The sequence below is a fragment of the Acipenser ruthenus genome, chromosome 27, assembly GCF_902713425.1.
Source record: "Acipenser ruthenus chromosome 27, fAciRut3.2 maternal haplotype, whole genome shotgun sequence".
Taxonomy (NCBI): Eukaryota; Metazoa; Chordata; class Actinopteri; order Acipenseriformes; family Acipenseridae; genus Acipenser; species Acipenser ruthenus.
Window position 1 is genome coordinate 23,342,830 of NC_081215.1, and position 16,141 is coordinate 23,358,970.

General features: G+C 36.1%; 1 protein-coding gene across 1 annotated transcript; it reads right to left on the bottom strand.

Annotated features, from left to right (window-relative positions):
- Positions 1-1,003: 1,003 nt before the first annotated feature.
- On the bottom strand, positions 1,004-12,438 carry LOC131701814 (E3 SUMO-protein ligase KIAA1586-like). The gene is made up of 3 exons (XM_059001787.1): positions 12,350-12,438; positions 2,140-3,763; positions 1,004-1,721 (listed from the first exon to the last, which is right to left on the bottom strand). Exons 1-3 carry the CDS (start codon positions 12,436-12,438, stop codon positions 1,221-1,223), a joined length of 2,214 nt encoding a protein of 737 aa, XP_058857770.1. The 3' UTR covers positions 1,004-1,220.
- Positions 12,439-16,141: the final 3,703 nt, after the last annotated feature.

A 16,141-nucleotide genomic window follows, 5' to 3' on the forward strand; every position in this document is an offset into this window, starting at 1 on the left:
AGGCACGAGGATGGCACAAATCACTTCACGTGCAGATAAAATGTGTATAATGTGTGTCACAGGATTGCACTCAATTAATTCACGTGCAGTTGTACCGAGATTCCAATTGAATGATTGACTAGCAATCGAGTCTCGGTACAACTGCATAAAAACAGCATTTTTTTCACTCACTGGGGGTTGGGTGTTCGTGAGTGGAGAACGGGTGAGAGAGAGAGAGAGAGAGAGAGAGAGAGAGAGGAGATAAGTTATTAGAAATAACAATTGCTACAGCGTGCTGGAAGTGCCAGCACGGTACTTGTTTAACGTTTGTCCCCTTGTTTTGTGTGTTAATACGTTTTGTTTGTCTGTTTATTTTGGCTCAAGTGCCGTGTCCTGTTTTTGTGTTCGCTTATTTTGTTTATTAAATGCTGAGCACAACCAAGTGTTCAGCTTCACCAACCTCACTGTTTCTGTCTGTTCCGTGTTTTACTCAGTTTCTGGTCTGATGTCACCCACTACAGCCGTCTTTGTGACAGTTGCTACCGGTACAAATGAATTCAGCCCTCATCTTCTAACTGGTTTAAAAGTGCACATATTTCTGTCAAACACATATAAACAACACTTATCAGGGCTGTCGCCAGCTATTAAAAATCACGAGGCACTTGCCAGTGCCACCCGCCACACAAGTTTTTATAACAGAAGAAAAAAGATATGAGGACATTATTACATGTTGTTTATTTAAATACAAAAGTCTGAATAATATACTATTAGAGAATTTTGAGTACCTGAGGTTCTAAATTTGCAGGACCTGTGTGGGTTTGTACAGTGCAAATGAGCAGCTTTTTCTTTGCAACATTCAAATTCAATATAAAAGGAAATAACACATTTAGCAATGCCAGAATAGTAGATACTATACTTAGTTTTAAATCCTTATCTATCAAACGTGAATTTTAACAGTGATGTCATTATCCAAATACTAAGTTCAGTTGCGTGAGTTATAAACACATCATAACCAGTGGTGTAGTGGTAAAAAAAAAAGTAGCGGAGCGGTCCCAATGAGAATCAATTAAATAGTTAACGAGGTATTAACAGTTACGCCCACTTTCCATTTAACGCGATTTAATCGGGGTTTTTTTAATAATAATATAACACATATTTTACTTAACAAATTTCTGTAAAATCTCCCCTCTCTATAGAAAATTAAAAGTTGCACTTACCAATCACAGGTTGTTTTTAGTCAACTATAGGAACTGCCACAGAGCGTCAGGGGAGTCGCTGGAAATTGGAGCTGCCACCCGTGTACGGCTGTCATCTGCGGATCGATGATTGTGTCGCAACCAAGTGGTCACATAAGGGCTTGGATTCCACTGTCTCAAAGGGGGTCCATGAAGCTTGATAAACATTAAGGCTGAAGCATGTTTGATTAAAATTTTGGAACGCTGATCAGTTATAATTAAGTTCATTTGGCTGAATCCCCTTTCACATTCAGCAGTACTGCACGGGATCACACGTGTGCAGTTAATAAGTGGAGCTAAATCATCTGGAATTCTTCCGTTGTTCTCCTTAAAATCTCGAAATGCATTTTTGATAATACGTTCATTTAGCTGAAAGCGCCGACACAATCTTTCAACTTCATTTTCGCCATAACCCTGGGGTAGTTCTGCAGGCCAGTGGTGTGGATCCAGGACCAAGAGCTCAGAAAGAAGACTTTCATATTTTTGGCAATTCACCTCGGAAGAAGCCTGAAAGAATAAGCTATTTGAAATTAATGGTAGCATTTCTAAAATGTATTTTCGAAACCTTAACTGTGTATATATATATATATATATATATATATATATATATATATATATATATATATATATATATGCGTTTTGTAGTTTTGAGTAGGATTAAATAAAGTAAATAATAAAAGTGAGATTTTGCAGAATACATATACTGTGCGGGAGTGTTTTTCTATTCTTATATTTACATTAGTCTATGCACCTGCGATGAGACTGACAGGAGTGCAGATGTTTATAATTTATTTGTATATACTTCTCAGTTGCAGTTTTATACTACACATGAAACTGAAATTAACGCCCCCCTCTGCTCGTTAATTGCAAACAATTAGGCTAGCTATTAAAATTAAAAAAATCTGTACAAGGTTTATGAACATACCTTCTCATTTGATGCAGTGGTTGTAAAAAGTCGTTCTTTCATATGATTGGCGAGTTTGGTAAGGAATTGTTTATGATTTATTTTTACATGTTTGGGATTCGACGTCAGCACTGTAGATTTAAATGTTCCTTCCATGGCAGCTATCTGCGCTTCAAGAGTCTTTGTACCTACATTCTCATTCATGGATTCAAAAATCCTTACTGTTCTACGTGCCATTTTATCTGCATAAACCAATGTAGTAGTCCGTTTCTGGAGAATCTCTGACAGCAGTGAAAGTTCGTATAAGGCATCGTACATAACTCCGAGGTCAATGAGAAATTCTGGCGAGCACAGCCTTTTCAGTAGACCGCTGTATGTCGCTCTTTCAGCAGAAGTCCGCTTAGAGCTTACGGCAGCTTTAAAATGAGTCGACAGAACTTCAAAACTTTCCCACACAGCGGAGACAGTCCTGAACGAACTGGAAACCCATCTCACATCCAGTACACGACCAATTTTCCTCAAGACAGCATCCAGTTCCTTCGCACAATTTCGGAGTTCTTGCTGATTTAGTGCTGATCTACTGTAGACTGAGTATAGCTTGTCCATGAAAGAATGAAAATGGTTCATGCCAGTAGTCTCAGAAACACTATCGGCAACTGCAAGTTCGAGTCTGTGATTTAGACAGTGCCAGACAACAATGTTGGGGTACATGTCTGAAATTCGTTTTGCCACACCAGATTTTTTCCCAAGCATTACACTTGCACCGTCACTTGCAAATGCAACAAGATTCTTCTGTAAGTATGCATGGTCAAACCCGTGTTTTTGAAGACACTTAGTAAGCGCTAACACTATGGACTCAGCTGACTGATCAAAAAGTTCAACTAACTCCAAAAACATGAAGTGAGGGTCACGTGTCTTGTCTGTCTCGCATTTGAGATGCACAATAAGTGCTGGGGAACCATTCAGAGCTGTTGATTCATCAATTAACACAGCAATTTTTCCATCGATGTGTATTATTCTCTCACAGGCCTTTTTGACCATTTCATCAGAAACGTGGTTGATAATTTGAGTGGCGCTGTATCTGGAATGAAGACCAGTTCCCACATTAACACCATTTATTTCTTGCAGTTCCAGTAAGGCCTGATGATCAGAATAGGGTCGATTTTGTTTTGCAAGGTAGTAAGCAGTAGAAAATATTTTACAGGTAGTTTCGTGATCTCGCCTTTTTGCACTGTCAACACATTTCCCAATAATGTCCTCTGTGTTCTGCTGTAACAATGCAGTGGCCTTGTTATGAGCGCTGGATTTCTTGTGTTCAGCTATCTTTTTTCTCAAAGATCGTAGCTGTTGCTCTCGAGTTTTTCCATTGTACCCAACACTGTAATTTTTCCACTCAGAAGACAGAGAAACACCCTGACTTTTCAAAACTGACAGCGCAGAAACACGTCTACAAACACGACAGCCCAGATTACCATCCGCACAGTCAAGGAAAGTGTAAAGTTGTTTCTTTTCTTCCCATACCTCAGAACTCCAGATGTTTGGCCATGGCTGTTTCTCCGCGCTTTTTTCTTCAACTGCTGTAGGTTCTGGTTCCACTGTAGGTTCTGCTTCTGCCGTACAACAAACGATCTTCTGTTTTTTACTACTATTGATTGTATCAAAGTCTCTTGACGAGTTCGTTTACTACCTCCGAGACCAGACATTTTTGATTTGCGAGTTGTTTTTTATTATTATTAATACCGTTACTAATATCATCACCTCAGTTACGGCCAAGGAACGAACCGCCTCCTTCTCTGATTGGTTGTCAGCAACATCACTTTCAAAATTGATTTGCTAAAAAAAAAAAACTGGAATGACAGCATATTTTAATGGCATAATAATGGACCAATCAAAAGCAGCAACTGTGCTGCTTATTGTGGTGACATCGTTTTTCAGATTACTTGATGTTTTAGCCGACAGCTTGTCTTTATTAAACGTATAGCTAGCTGTCTGTCTGTCGCAAATTCGCACAGCTGGCACAGAGCCGCAGGCAATGCTTACTACAAGTGTTTAGACAAAATTCGAACACGAAAATATTTTAAATATATGTATTTATAAATGTGAACATTTGCAATTGAAAAACATGGATTGAAAAAGTGCCGGAGCGCCGCTCCGCCCCGCTCCGGCTCCACTACACCCCTGATCATAACTAATGTGTAGTTCAGAAGGTCGCAGCTCGAGCTTTTCGGTTGACCAGTCAATTTGATTGGCTGTTTGGCTGTGTTCTTACATACTCATGAATATGCATTTGACTTCTATTAATGTGATTGGCCAGCTGCGAGGCTCCTTGCAAACCATAGCCCGATAAACTTGACACAACCCTCAACTCAACTACCAGTGTCAATCACGCACTGTCTGAAATAAACCTTCAAGTATCCCACTGCAGATGCACAAGTCAAATGCTTCTAAATACACCAGAATGGATATTTAGGGTTTCTGGTTTACGGGTTTTATTTCTGAGCTATATATGCACACAACAAGGGATAAAATGTATTTTATTTTGTGGCAAAGCAAAGAATATATGAGAAACGAGCAAAGTGTACAAGGAGAAACAAAAATACATCTCCACAGAACAAAGTCATCTCTGGAGGCTGTAACGATGAATTGGCTTTACTTAGATGAATACCATTTATGATTAAATGCAGTCGTGCTTTTTTTGTTACACTGCACAGGTAAAATGGATTTCTCAGGTTTAACAGCACGGAGCTCAAGCCATTGAACCAAATTCCCCCATCCAACGAATAAGTGCAAACTAATGGTTAGGGTAAATGAGTTTGATATATATTTAACCATCACCTCATTAACTGCTAATTCATTTGAAGGGATATGCATTCAGAGTCAGAACATACTCAGCAATAGCGTTTTTTATTACAGCGAATGGCATATAATTATCCTAGTGTCCAACATGCTTTGTACTTCTGTCAGACTTGTAATCAGTCACATAACAGTAGTTTCAAATTATTACTTTAGTTTCATTTTTTTAACCTTTTCTTTAAAAAAAAAAAGCTTCTTTTTTTTTGAGAACAATTTAGTATCAAGTATATCATTAATAGTTGTTTTTTTTTTTGGTTTTTTTCCCCCTCTGGTATTGTATCTTGATGAAGTAAAAAAAAATAAACATAAAATGCTTCTATCCTAACAAGCCAAATGTAAGCCAAATGTTTATTTGGTTTTAAGGTGCATTGGTCATTTAAAAAAAAACAACATAATCACTTTTAGGAAGAAGCTAGCGTGGTTGAAACGGGGAAATGGTTGAATTATGATTTGAGCAGAAACAGCCATGGAGAATTATACAGTCCATCCATAATAGGATATTAAACAGCTGAGAAAATAAATATTGTGCAAATGTAAATGGCACAAAACATCCCTTTAAAATGCCCTGTACTGTGAAGGCAAAAGAGCAATGGTCATATTGTCATCACTCAGGATTCTGGCTGTGGCAAAGCAAGCCCAGATTTTGAATCTAATAGGACTAATCTTTAAAAATCTCTTGTAAGGATGGTAATGAGAACACAGCTCCCCAGTGTTCACTGGGATGAAGGTACTGCATTCTAAATGAGATTTTGCTCTTTCCTATTGTCTATGGTCTGTTGTTCATCTCTCTATACAAGGAGAATCCTTATTTGAGGTAAGGACACTGCTTGGAATGCTTTTTTTTTTTACAATGGATATAAGCTTAGTTGAGACCTCCAATTTTTCACAAGGATTGAGAAGTAATAAGCGTTTCAAACTACATTATGCATTACCTTCCTATATATACTTCTCCGAGAAAGTCAGAGATACTTGCCAGTTATTCAATAATTAACACTTATATTTCTTGTAATTGCTGTCTATTTTCAGACATTGGCATTACAGAATCCCCTGCTGTTCTCCCGTGAAGTCTCATGCTGCTGCACGCTTTGCTTAGTATCTGCATTGTTTGCAGCTGAGAATACATCGTTATTGTTCATGTTCCCACTTTCTTAAATCCATCAATTTACCAACTGAATAAAGGCTGACACCATTACCATTAAATTTTTAAAATTAAGTTTACACTATAACTAAATAAGCTTGGAATGAGGTCATAGCTTTCATTTCTTAAAGGGTTATTATCTAACTACTTATATGTAAATTGTGTTTAAATGACTGACTGTAGAACTCTTATGTGCCAGCAGTGGTATATTTTCAATGCATTTTTACCAGTCAAAATTGTAAATTACATTCTATTACTTTTCTGTAAATCATTGAATTACCTTGCAATAGGCCATGGGAAGCAAAACATGTAAAATTATAATATATTTCAGATTTCTAAAATGATGCTTGACTTAAAATAAATTTAACATTTCACTCGACGCCTTACATATCTTCAATATCTATATCAATAAAAAAATGTACAGAGAATAATCATTACTTCTCAATAATGTAACAGAATTCAGAACTGATCAAAATGATTGAAAATAGTATCAAGAGTGAAGAAAAGTGTATGAAAAACAAAACCATATTCAGATAGATTTCTTTAGCTATGCCTGCTACAAGGACAAGAACAATTCTAAACATGTTCCATACCAGGTAATGTATTTACTCCAAGACACTTATTTGAATAAACAGTGGTGGTGGTGTATTTAACAAAACAGTACAGAAACATTATCCTTTATTGTTGCCCCATTTTCCACACAAAGCCTCATTATTTTCATTGTTCATTGTGTCTGCCAACTCTGGAAGAAATTAAGCTTTTCTGACAGCTGTTTTATTGTATGCCCACCTTATTAAATAACCTGTGATTGAAATATACATAAACCCCTGAATTCACTGTAGCACTTCATTTTGATTTGCACTGCAGAGGAAAAAATTGGGTCAAGCTGAAAGCAATAATGACAGCATAATACGTCCATGCAATCAGTTCTGTTGAATGAAATAAATCAAAATGCAGCACCTCTCATAGTTAATAACGTTCCCACAATATAAATCAATACAAACAAAGTTAGATAAATGAATCTGTTCCCTAATGCTGTTTGCTATTATTGTGGGATTCTGAATGACTTATCCATTAATAATCGTGCCAACAATGGACATAATTCCACAGTTCCAAGGTCTCAGATTCTAGGGTTTAAAAGAAGCAGATGGTACAGCAAACATGTAGTATGGTTTGGAATGTGGGATCCTTTCACTGCATGTAATTCCTGGGGTATACTTTCTGTATGACAGGGTTCAATGTTGGAATGGTTTAGAACCAATGGTTTAGGAGGCAGTGGTTAAAGAAAAGGGCTTGTAACCAGGAGGTCTCCGGTTCAAATCCCACCTCAGCCACTGACTCATTGTGTGACCCTGAGCAAGTCACTTAATCTCTTTGTTCTCCGTCTTTTGGGTGAGACGTAATTGTAAGTGACTCTGCAGCTGACGCATAGTTCACACACCCTAGTCTCTGTAAGTCGCTTTGGATAAAGGCGTCTGCTAAATATTATTATTATTATTATTTATTTCTTAGCAGACGCCCTTATCCAGGGCGACTTACAATTGTTACAAGATATCACATATAAATTATTTCACATCATACAGATATCACATTATTTTACATACAATTACCCATTTATACAGGTGGGTTTTTTCTGGAGCAATCTAGGTAAAGTACCTTGCTCAAGGGTACAACAGCAGTGTCCCCCACTGGGGACTGAACCCACAACCCTCCGGTCAAGAGTCCAGAGCCCTAACCACTACTCCACACTGCTGCCAGCACATTGCACCAGCACTGTGTTATGTTCCCATGCCACAGAGACCTGAAAGAGATTTGAAATCAGACTCATTCTTTTCCATCAGCAGCAGATAGACAGGATTGTGTGCTGGCTGAACTCGATTTCTTCATCTCATACTGATGGTGGAAGCTACCTAATAACTGTCCAGTATAAAGAATGCAGGTTTTAAATGGTGGACTGCAGAAAGAACAAAAAAAAACCTCTAGGTAAAACACAAGGGCTTTCAGTATATGATACTGACAGGGAAAGATTTTATGTTGGTGAATTAAATTACAAACAGCAATAGCAATACATACAGGTGATCTTTGACTGTTGTGTCATGTCTGGTTGCAGATTGTTTTGTAGAAAGCGGAGGCAGCTCCAGTTTGGTATTGGACTGAGATGAGACTGGTTTGCAGACTGGTTTCATGGTGCAGACTGAAACGTGGCATTAGTTTACAGAAGCACTTAGCCAGGATCACATTCTGATCAGATTTCATTGCATCACATATAACATTTGGTTTAGTATTTCAGGGAAGTCATTTTTGATTTGTTTTCCTTTTTTATTTTACAGAAATGTCCTAAACAGTTTAGATCACAAAAAAAACAACTCTTCCAATAGGGTCTTGAGCCAAGTATTTTAATGCAATATAAATTACAAAGCTACTCTGAGTTACATTTTTTATTGAGCCTTTGTCATTCTAGAGTATGAAATAAATGAAAACGACTGCAGATTTAACCATCAATTATTGATTGTTATAGAACATTCTACCATAAATGAATAAGAATTAGATTTTTACTGAAGGAGCTTCTGCAGCACACATAACTTATATAATAGAAATGCATATTTAATCTGACAAGTTCATTCTCAACAGACTGGCTTTTTAAAATGTATTATATGGTCCTCAATACTTCTCGGTAATAGTAACCTTGGACAAAAATCAATATGGCTTTTAAAATAAATTACTCAAATAAATCAATACTTTTTTAAGCCTCTATAGCAACACACGTTTTAAAAAATACATCACACTTATGTCATATATCCTCCAACATTTGACAGATGAAAATAGGTTATGTTATGTTAACTGTGTGGTCCAGTGGTTAAAGAAAAGGGCTTGTAACCAGGAGGTCCCCGGTTCAGCCACTGACTCATGTGACCCTGAGCAAGTCACTTAACCTCATTGTGCTCTGTCTTTCGGGTGAGATGTAACTGTTAGTGACTCTGCAGCTGATGCATAGTTCACACATCCTAGTCCCTGTAAGTCGCTTTGGATAAAGGCGTCTACTAAATAAACAAATAATAATAATAACTTCAAAATATCCACTTTCCTGCATCCTAGAAAGCAGATTTTTACATTTGTATAAAAAATACTTAAATCATTACAATTAAAAATGTAATCAACTTGTTTACGTCCATAAATTTAATTATTATTTTTTTACTTTTTACTGATGACAACTTTACGATTGTAGTTTATAAATATGCAGCTGTAAAGACTTAAAATAAAAACAAAGGATTGGGAGATATCGCATCCAATTTAAATGTTGCATTTTCTAATTACTTTCTAAGTTTCAATATGCTTTGAAATGTGCTTATGGTTTGCTTTCACTTTTGATATGTATTGTGATTTTTTTATACAAGAATAAATGTAATTAAAAGGATGCCCTTTGTGTCTGTTCATTAGTACTGTTCATTATTTTCATCTATATCTGTAGGCTACTCTAAATGTTCTGTTAAATACTTATTGTTTGGTTTTTCAAATCTAATTTCCTGTAATAGCTACATTCAAATGCTAATTAAAACTTACTTTAAATGAGTTCTGTGACTCATTGGGATGATCTTCATTAGCTAATTCTAAAATGATTTTAATCTAGATAGTTTCCTCACCTTTTAAAGAAATGTTTTATAATTATTTTTTTTCTGTGTGACGGATCATCAAATTTCAAATCTACTTTACAATAGAATGAGACTGACAATCATATTGTGCCATTTACAGCGTACTTATATTGAATCTGATTGCTCAGAATGTGCTCAAAAGTGCATGGAGAATGGATAGGTCTGTGTATATATACACTCACACACTTACATAACACTGTCCAAAGGTAACCAATGACTAAAAGCCAAGTCAAAAACATGACTTAAAGTAAGATTTAAAAAGCATTCACAGAATCTGCAGTTGTAATGCACTGAAGTCCAGCCAACTTCATCCAGAACCATCTAAAATGAGAGCAGCATCCTGAAATCCTACAGTATGAGCAGGGGCACAGGAAGTGAGCAGTTCTGTGGGGTAAGTAGGCCCTAAGAAAGTTATGAGGAAATTCTTATAAACCAATGCAAAGATTATAATACTGGTGTAATAATTACATTGATTTAAAACCCTTGCTACTGAAGTACATACAAATGTCAGATCATGTTCTTGATACGCTGGCATAGCACCTACAGATCAGACATGCCCTAAAACTGGACTCCAAATACACAATTCTGCCAACACCCAACACATTTTGATAAACTCTTTTTAATTCATATTTCACCTACTAATGTAGATGCAAGACAACACACTTGTAACAATCAGAATTCTTCCACACATAGCTCAATGTGAGTCTGCCAATGTATTTTCTAGACTCTCTTTAGCAATATAGCAATATGGTAAGAATATTTTATTTCAAGCTTGTCTGGAGCTCAGAGAGCAACACTGCACACACCTGATCAAATCTCTTAAGCAACTGAGCTGTTGAGACTTCATCAGTGGCTGCTGGGATTTTAAGTAAACCATTATGATGAAACATTTGGATGCGTTGTTTAATTCAGAGACACTGGATGGCACAATGTGAGTTACAACCCTCTGTTGTAATACAAGGAACACTGTAAATCTAACTTGTTTTGACAGGCTGTGGATATAAAAAGCCCAGGATCCCTGTACCCCGACTGCAGTGAGCATCACAGCGTTTAAGAATTATAATATATGGCAGGGTAAAAGGAACACTGAGATTTGAAATGTTGTTTTTATGCAGCAGATATGAAACCAGATGTTGCAACACAGCAAGTAATTACAGCTTTATTAGTGGCATATGGTAGTTACAAAGGGTCATATTTAGTCAAAGATAAGAATGCATAAATATACAGTATAGAGTGCTTCCTCATTTTAAAGGAGGCCCTTTGTAGCACAGAACCGGTTATAAGGTATGATCATAACTCCCATTTCCCCCATAATGCCATTACACTAGCACATGTGTTCTCATTATGATGCAGAATATAAACATAGCTCCTGACTGCAGCGTTGAAAAGGAGGAGCACATGATATGCAAATCCCAAATAGGAACATCCTTATTTTCAAATGATTTCGTAACTCGTCTAGTTTTTAAATAATAAGCAACCTAAAATGTACACCGTAAGAGATTATAATACGTAGATGTTTGGATCTAGGGCTGAAGAGTGAGCAGGTATTTTTAATATTTGAAATATTAAGCCTGGAGTAAAAACTGTGAAAATATGGTCCAAGAATGTTTATATCTATTCTAATATTTGGTAGCAAATATGCCCTCTTTTATCTTAGATATATTACAAAATTAAATTCTGTACTGTTGGTCATCTACAGTGATAGGCAGCACGTACAATTCTATAAACAAATTACATTTATTAAGCCAGCACAAACAGAATCATTGCCTGTAGGTCAGAATGAATTAATTTCATATCCTTAAAACCAGTGACTGTAGGCACAAACTACAAGGTATTCTCCAGCTGTTTGTAAGTACATAATTTAGATTATCAGAAATCTTTAATTGCATTCTATACCTAATTAGTTACAAGTTTAAAATCCCTTTGTGTTCATTAAACCCTAACGTTATATACCCTTCCAGTATCAACAAATGTGTTGAAAAAATGCACTTGAGAGTTAATTATTTTATATCAAAATATAAGTATGAAAAATATGTAACAGGGCTATATTCATTAAACAGTATGTAAAGCTATTTATAATATATCAAGAATGTTTTATTTATTCGATTTTTGGGGTTTTTAAGATTTAAGTTTATACAAGGTTAAACAGTTAAATAAATTACAGAAATCCAAATGGAGGACAATCTACAAATAAAATACTGATGCAATTGAAACTCTAAGTAGAAGGCAAGTGTTACCCTTCTTCTTGGTGACTTCAAGTTCCCACACTCGCCACATTATAGACTTTGGGTGCCACTAAAAACAAGATGCTGGTTTCTGTAAAAAAACAGCAATTCAGATTAAACAAGCAATCAAGTAACAGCATGTCTCTTATGCTTCCACCACAATCGAATTTATACAGCCTTATGGTTTATAGTCCCTACAGTAATTATTCCATTTTATAATAAACAAGAAAGGAAGAAAAACATCTAATTGACACCTAAACTAATATGAGTTCATAATTCATAGTTCAGGAGGGCTTAACCATGGAAACACACACACTCATACACACACACACACACTTGGCTGAATTTAAATTCTTTATACGTACCTGACTATGGTTAGTGATCTCATGGTACAGAACATAAAAGGGGGGAACACCCAGATTAAGTCTGTCAAAGGAAAGCTCTGAGGATCCATGTCCATAGATCTCTACACACTGTGACTGTAACGAAAGTTAACAGCCTCTTCACCGACTAGGCACTGTAAAGACTGGTCTGAGGGGATTGAAACCTTGACACATGAAATTACACTTCTGTGCCTTCCGTTTAAGCCACTTACTTGCAAGACTTATATAACTTCAGATGACACGTATTTCCTCTGATGGCTTCAACTGACAATCAAATTGGAATTATCAGCCTGCAGGGCTTGGAAATTCAGAATGCAAATGTGTATCAGCCCACTGGGCTCTAAGAGGAGAGATTCTGCCGCTGAGGTCAATTCAATCAGCTAGTTACCATTAAGAGCAAGATCTTGTTTGAAGCGGGGACCTGGTCAAGAGACATGGAGACGCAGCAGGACTCCATCGTAGATCATAAATGTGCTGTTTGAATACAATGAAACAATTAAGAAAGTTAACTCGAGCGCTCCAGGTTATATCCATGCTGCTACTTGTGTTGTTTCGTCAATATAGAGATGCATTGCAGTTCAGTTTGATAATTGGAGCACATGTTCACTCTCTTTTCTTTCTGCCCTCCTATCATAATTAGGATAATTATCTGGCTTAATTATAACCTCCAGTCAAAGTCCACCAGAACAGCAGACAGCATACAACCTTCCTTCTATTAATTTGAATATTTTCCTTGACCCACTGTACCATAACAGTGTAATACAGATAGGGATAAACAGACCATTTAGAGAGACCTTTACAAGTCTATTGAACTTAATGTTAACCTGTATCTTAATATGCTGAATTGAAACCAGGCTTGACAATAAAAAGCATTAGTTGGCATTATATTTCGTGTTACAAAAAATGATACGTATCTTTATATATGCCGCAGGGCTAATTTGTTATTATAAGCTGTGTGTAAAGAAAACACTTCAAAAATAGTCAATAAAATCATTAGAACTTTGATGACATACTTTTATTAGTTATGGCAACTACCTCAGCTCTATTGCTTGCCAGTTCTTTTTATCTATTCCTGAAAACCTAGCTGTTCTTGACTTAAGTCACAACAAGTATCATGAAAATGTCCTTTTTGGTTTGACTTAATGTTGTTTCTGTTTTCTTACTCGGATGGACATGCTTTTAAATGGGATTGCTACAAAACTAATTGGGTTGTGACTCATAAATCAGGGCCATGCTTCAGAAAATATATTTAAAAAACTTTCAGGAGCAATGAGTTCTTGCCCTATGTGGAATCTGGATAATTGAATGTCCACTGTAACATTGCTCATGACACCTGGTCATGGCTCAAGTAAAATGAGGTCTAATGTGTTTACTAAGTTATGTATATATAAAAAAATAAAGAATATTATACTAGGCACCACATATTGTATTTGCTTAACAGAAGTGTAGTTATCATGGCCCATTTTGTGTCAGATTTAAAGCTATCATAGCATTGGTTACTAATGCAAAATGCAAATTGGGGACAGCAGACTCTCCAGATCGCTGAAGCATCATTCAAATGTCTCCTAGGGGGGGGAGCCCAATTAATAGACAATTTACATAAACGACTTCGTCCACACAAAAAAGAAAAAAAAAAGAAAGTCTGCATCGCAATCTGCTTAACCCACACAATGTCATCCCACCTTTCTGTTGTAACTGAAACAACACAGCTGCTTAAAAACATGAACCACACTGTAAGAAACTATGATTCGTTTGGCACTTGCACAAATCATGAATATTAATGAAATGCCACTTTGTGCATTTGCATAATGGTATGACCTTTTAAAAAGCATTGCATCCTTTATACTAATTTCTTGCGGCACCACTGTTTCCTCCTATCCTGCCTCGTCCTCCGTGGTCACAGCAGGATTCATTTAAAATGGTAGCCATTGGCCAGCATAATCAGACAGCTTTTACCTAGGGATTAAATGGGGTTTCTTGAATATTTCTGCAAAAGATTTATCATGTGAATGTTTCCTTTGACAAATAATCAGCAGTCGATCCAGTGAAACCTTCATGGAGGAATCAACATGGAAATGCAATTACAGATAAGCTCAGAAGAGTGGTGTATATGAATGGGTGATAATAGTTTTTAACAATGTTTTCAAAATTGTCACAGCCTACTTTGCAGTGTCTACACTCTTCCTTCATTTTGGTATGTTTACCTATTTTACCAACTGCTTACACCGACTGATGTTCACAGTCAATTAGCAGGCTGTTTATTAGTTGGGTAAACACATTCTAAGAACGTGGAGTGAAATGCAATTAGCTAATTAGATTAGAATAAACATTTAACCCTTTGAGTTCTAAAATGCCCTGTTGGTTGGGAGTGAGGTTTTCTGCATGCGCTTGATTATTACAAGTACAGCGTACAAACAAGCTGAAAGCTATATGTAAAATAAAATTATTGAAGTATCTGAACTGTAAATATATGTTATAGAGTCATTTAAAGTTAAACTGTTGAAAGAACATATTAAAAGTTTATTATAACAGATGCCTGACATTGACAATGTTGTAGACAAATTGTTGACACATTTGAGATAATGTTCATTTAATTTAATCAGTTTAAGAATTAGTTCAGTTTTTGTCTCCAACTAAACAAAAAGTATTTTAGACATTACAATATCAATTAAACTAAAGAATATAAATGTTTAGTTAATATAAGGGTTCTACTGTAATAAAAAACAGAGGAACTGTTAAGTTTGAATGTAAGATAATAGAGTGTAAACTGTATTAGATAACCTTAGCATACAGTAAACTTGCTGAAGGAATATAACTAAATCTGTGACCCCTTTTTCACCTGCTTATAAGCAAAAGCAGTACTGGGCTTGAAAAAATAGGTTTTGGCAATCGAAGCGAGCTTTAAGGGTCGTCAGGAGTTTCATATTAATTAAAACACTAGCCTTGGCAAGTAAACAGGGTGCCAGGAACCTGCTTGTGCAGGCGAATTTTTAGAGAGAGAGGTCAGGTTTAGTCCAAGAATGGCACAGTTAAATAAGGCTATTATATCTAACATGTTCATTATAGCTTACATTTAAATGGATATAACTGAACTGACCACTGTATGCTTAGTACTTTCAAACAAAGGCTTATGATAAACCCCTACAGTGTTTGTCCAATACTTTGTTAACATACCTGTATATAAAATCCTATATAAGCCCGGAGCAAGACCCTATTTGATACCATTGAACTTGATCTTGCAAGCTGACATGGTCCATGCTCTGTCCTTACATTATATTCTACACTTCCATATATATTTTGGAAGGTAAGAACTATTTTGAATCTTTATCTCTTTTATATTGATGCATTGCTATAAGGTATATGATTTATGTTTTAGTCTAAAAGAGTGATATATTGGATGCTCTAGAATTTAGCGGTGGGAGTTTTCAGCTTTTTGCATGACTAGCCTAAGGGCTAAGCATATGATAACTATATTTGTATTACTGTATTGAAGTATTAATGCTGTTATAACTGTAAAGGCACTGGAGACGCCCAGATTGCCTGTCAGCTGGGATTCAAAGTGGTCTGTTAAACTACTGAGTCCATTATTAAGCATTTAATAAATCAAAAGGGTACTAATAATACTCTGATTCATTAAAACTTCAAATCGAATGAGTCTCTGTGATTTTCTTGTTTAAAAGTCATCTGGATCCACTTACAGAAGTCCGAGACATCTTTATGTCCTCCTAAACATCTCCCCTGAGTTTAAGAGTGTGCATCGAGTATGTATATAAA

Bases quoted from the DNA above. Each gene is read 5' to 3' on its own strand.
- LOC131701814 (XM_059001787.1), bottom strand. From the start codon at position 12,438: ATGGATCCTCAGAGCTTTCCTTTGACAGACTTAATCTGGGTGTTCCCC. The intron at 3,764-12,349 runs GTACGTATAAAG...TACAATCAATAG, and splicing joins AGATCACTAACCATAGTCAG to TAGTAAAAAACAGAAGATCG. The intron at 1,722-2,139 runs GTATGTTCATAA...TTATTCTTTCAG, and splicing joins CCACTGCATCAAATGAGAAG to GCTTCTTCCGAGGTGAATTG.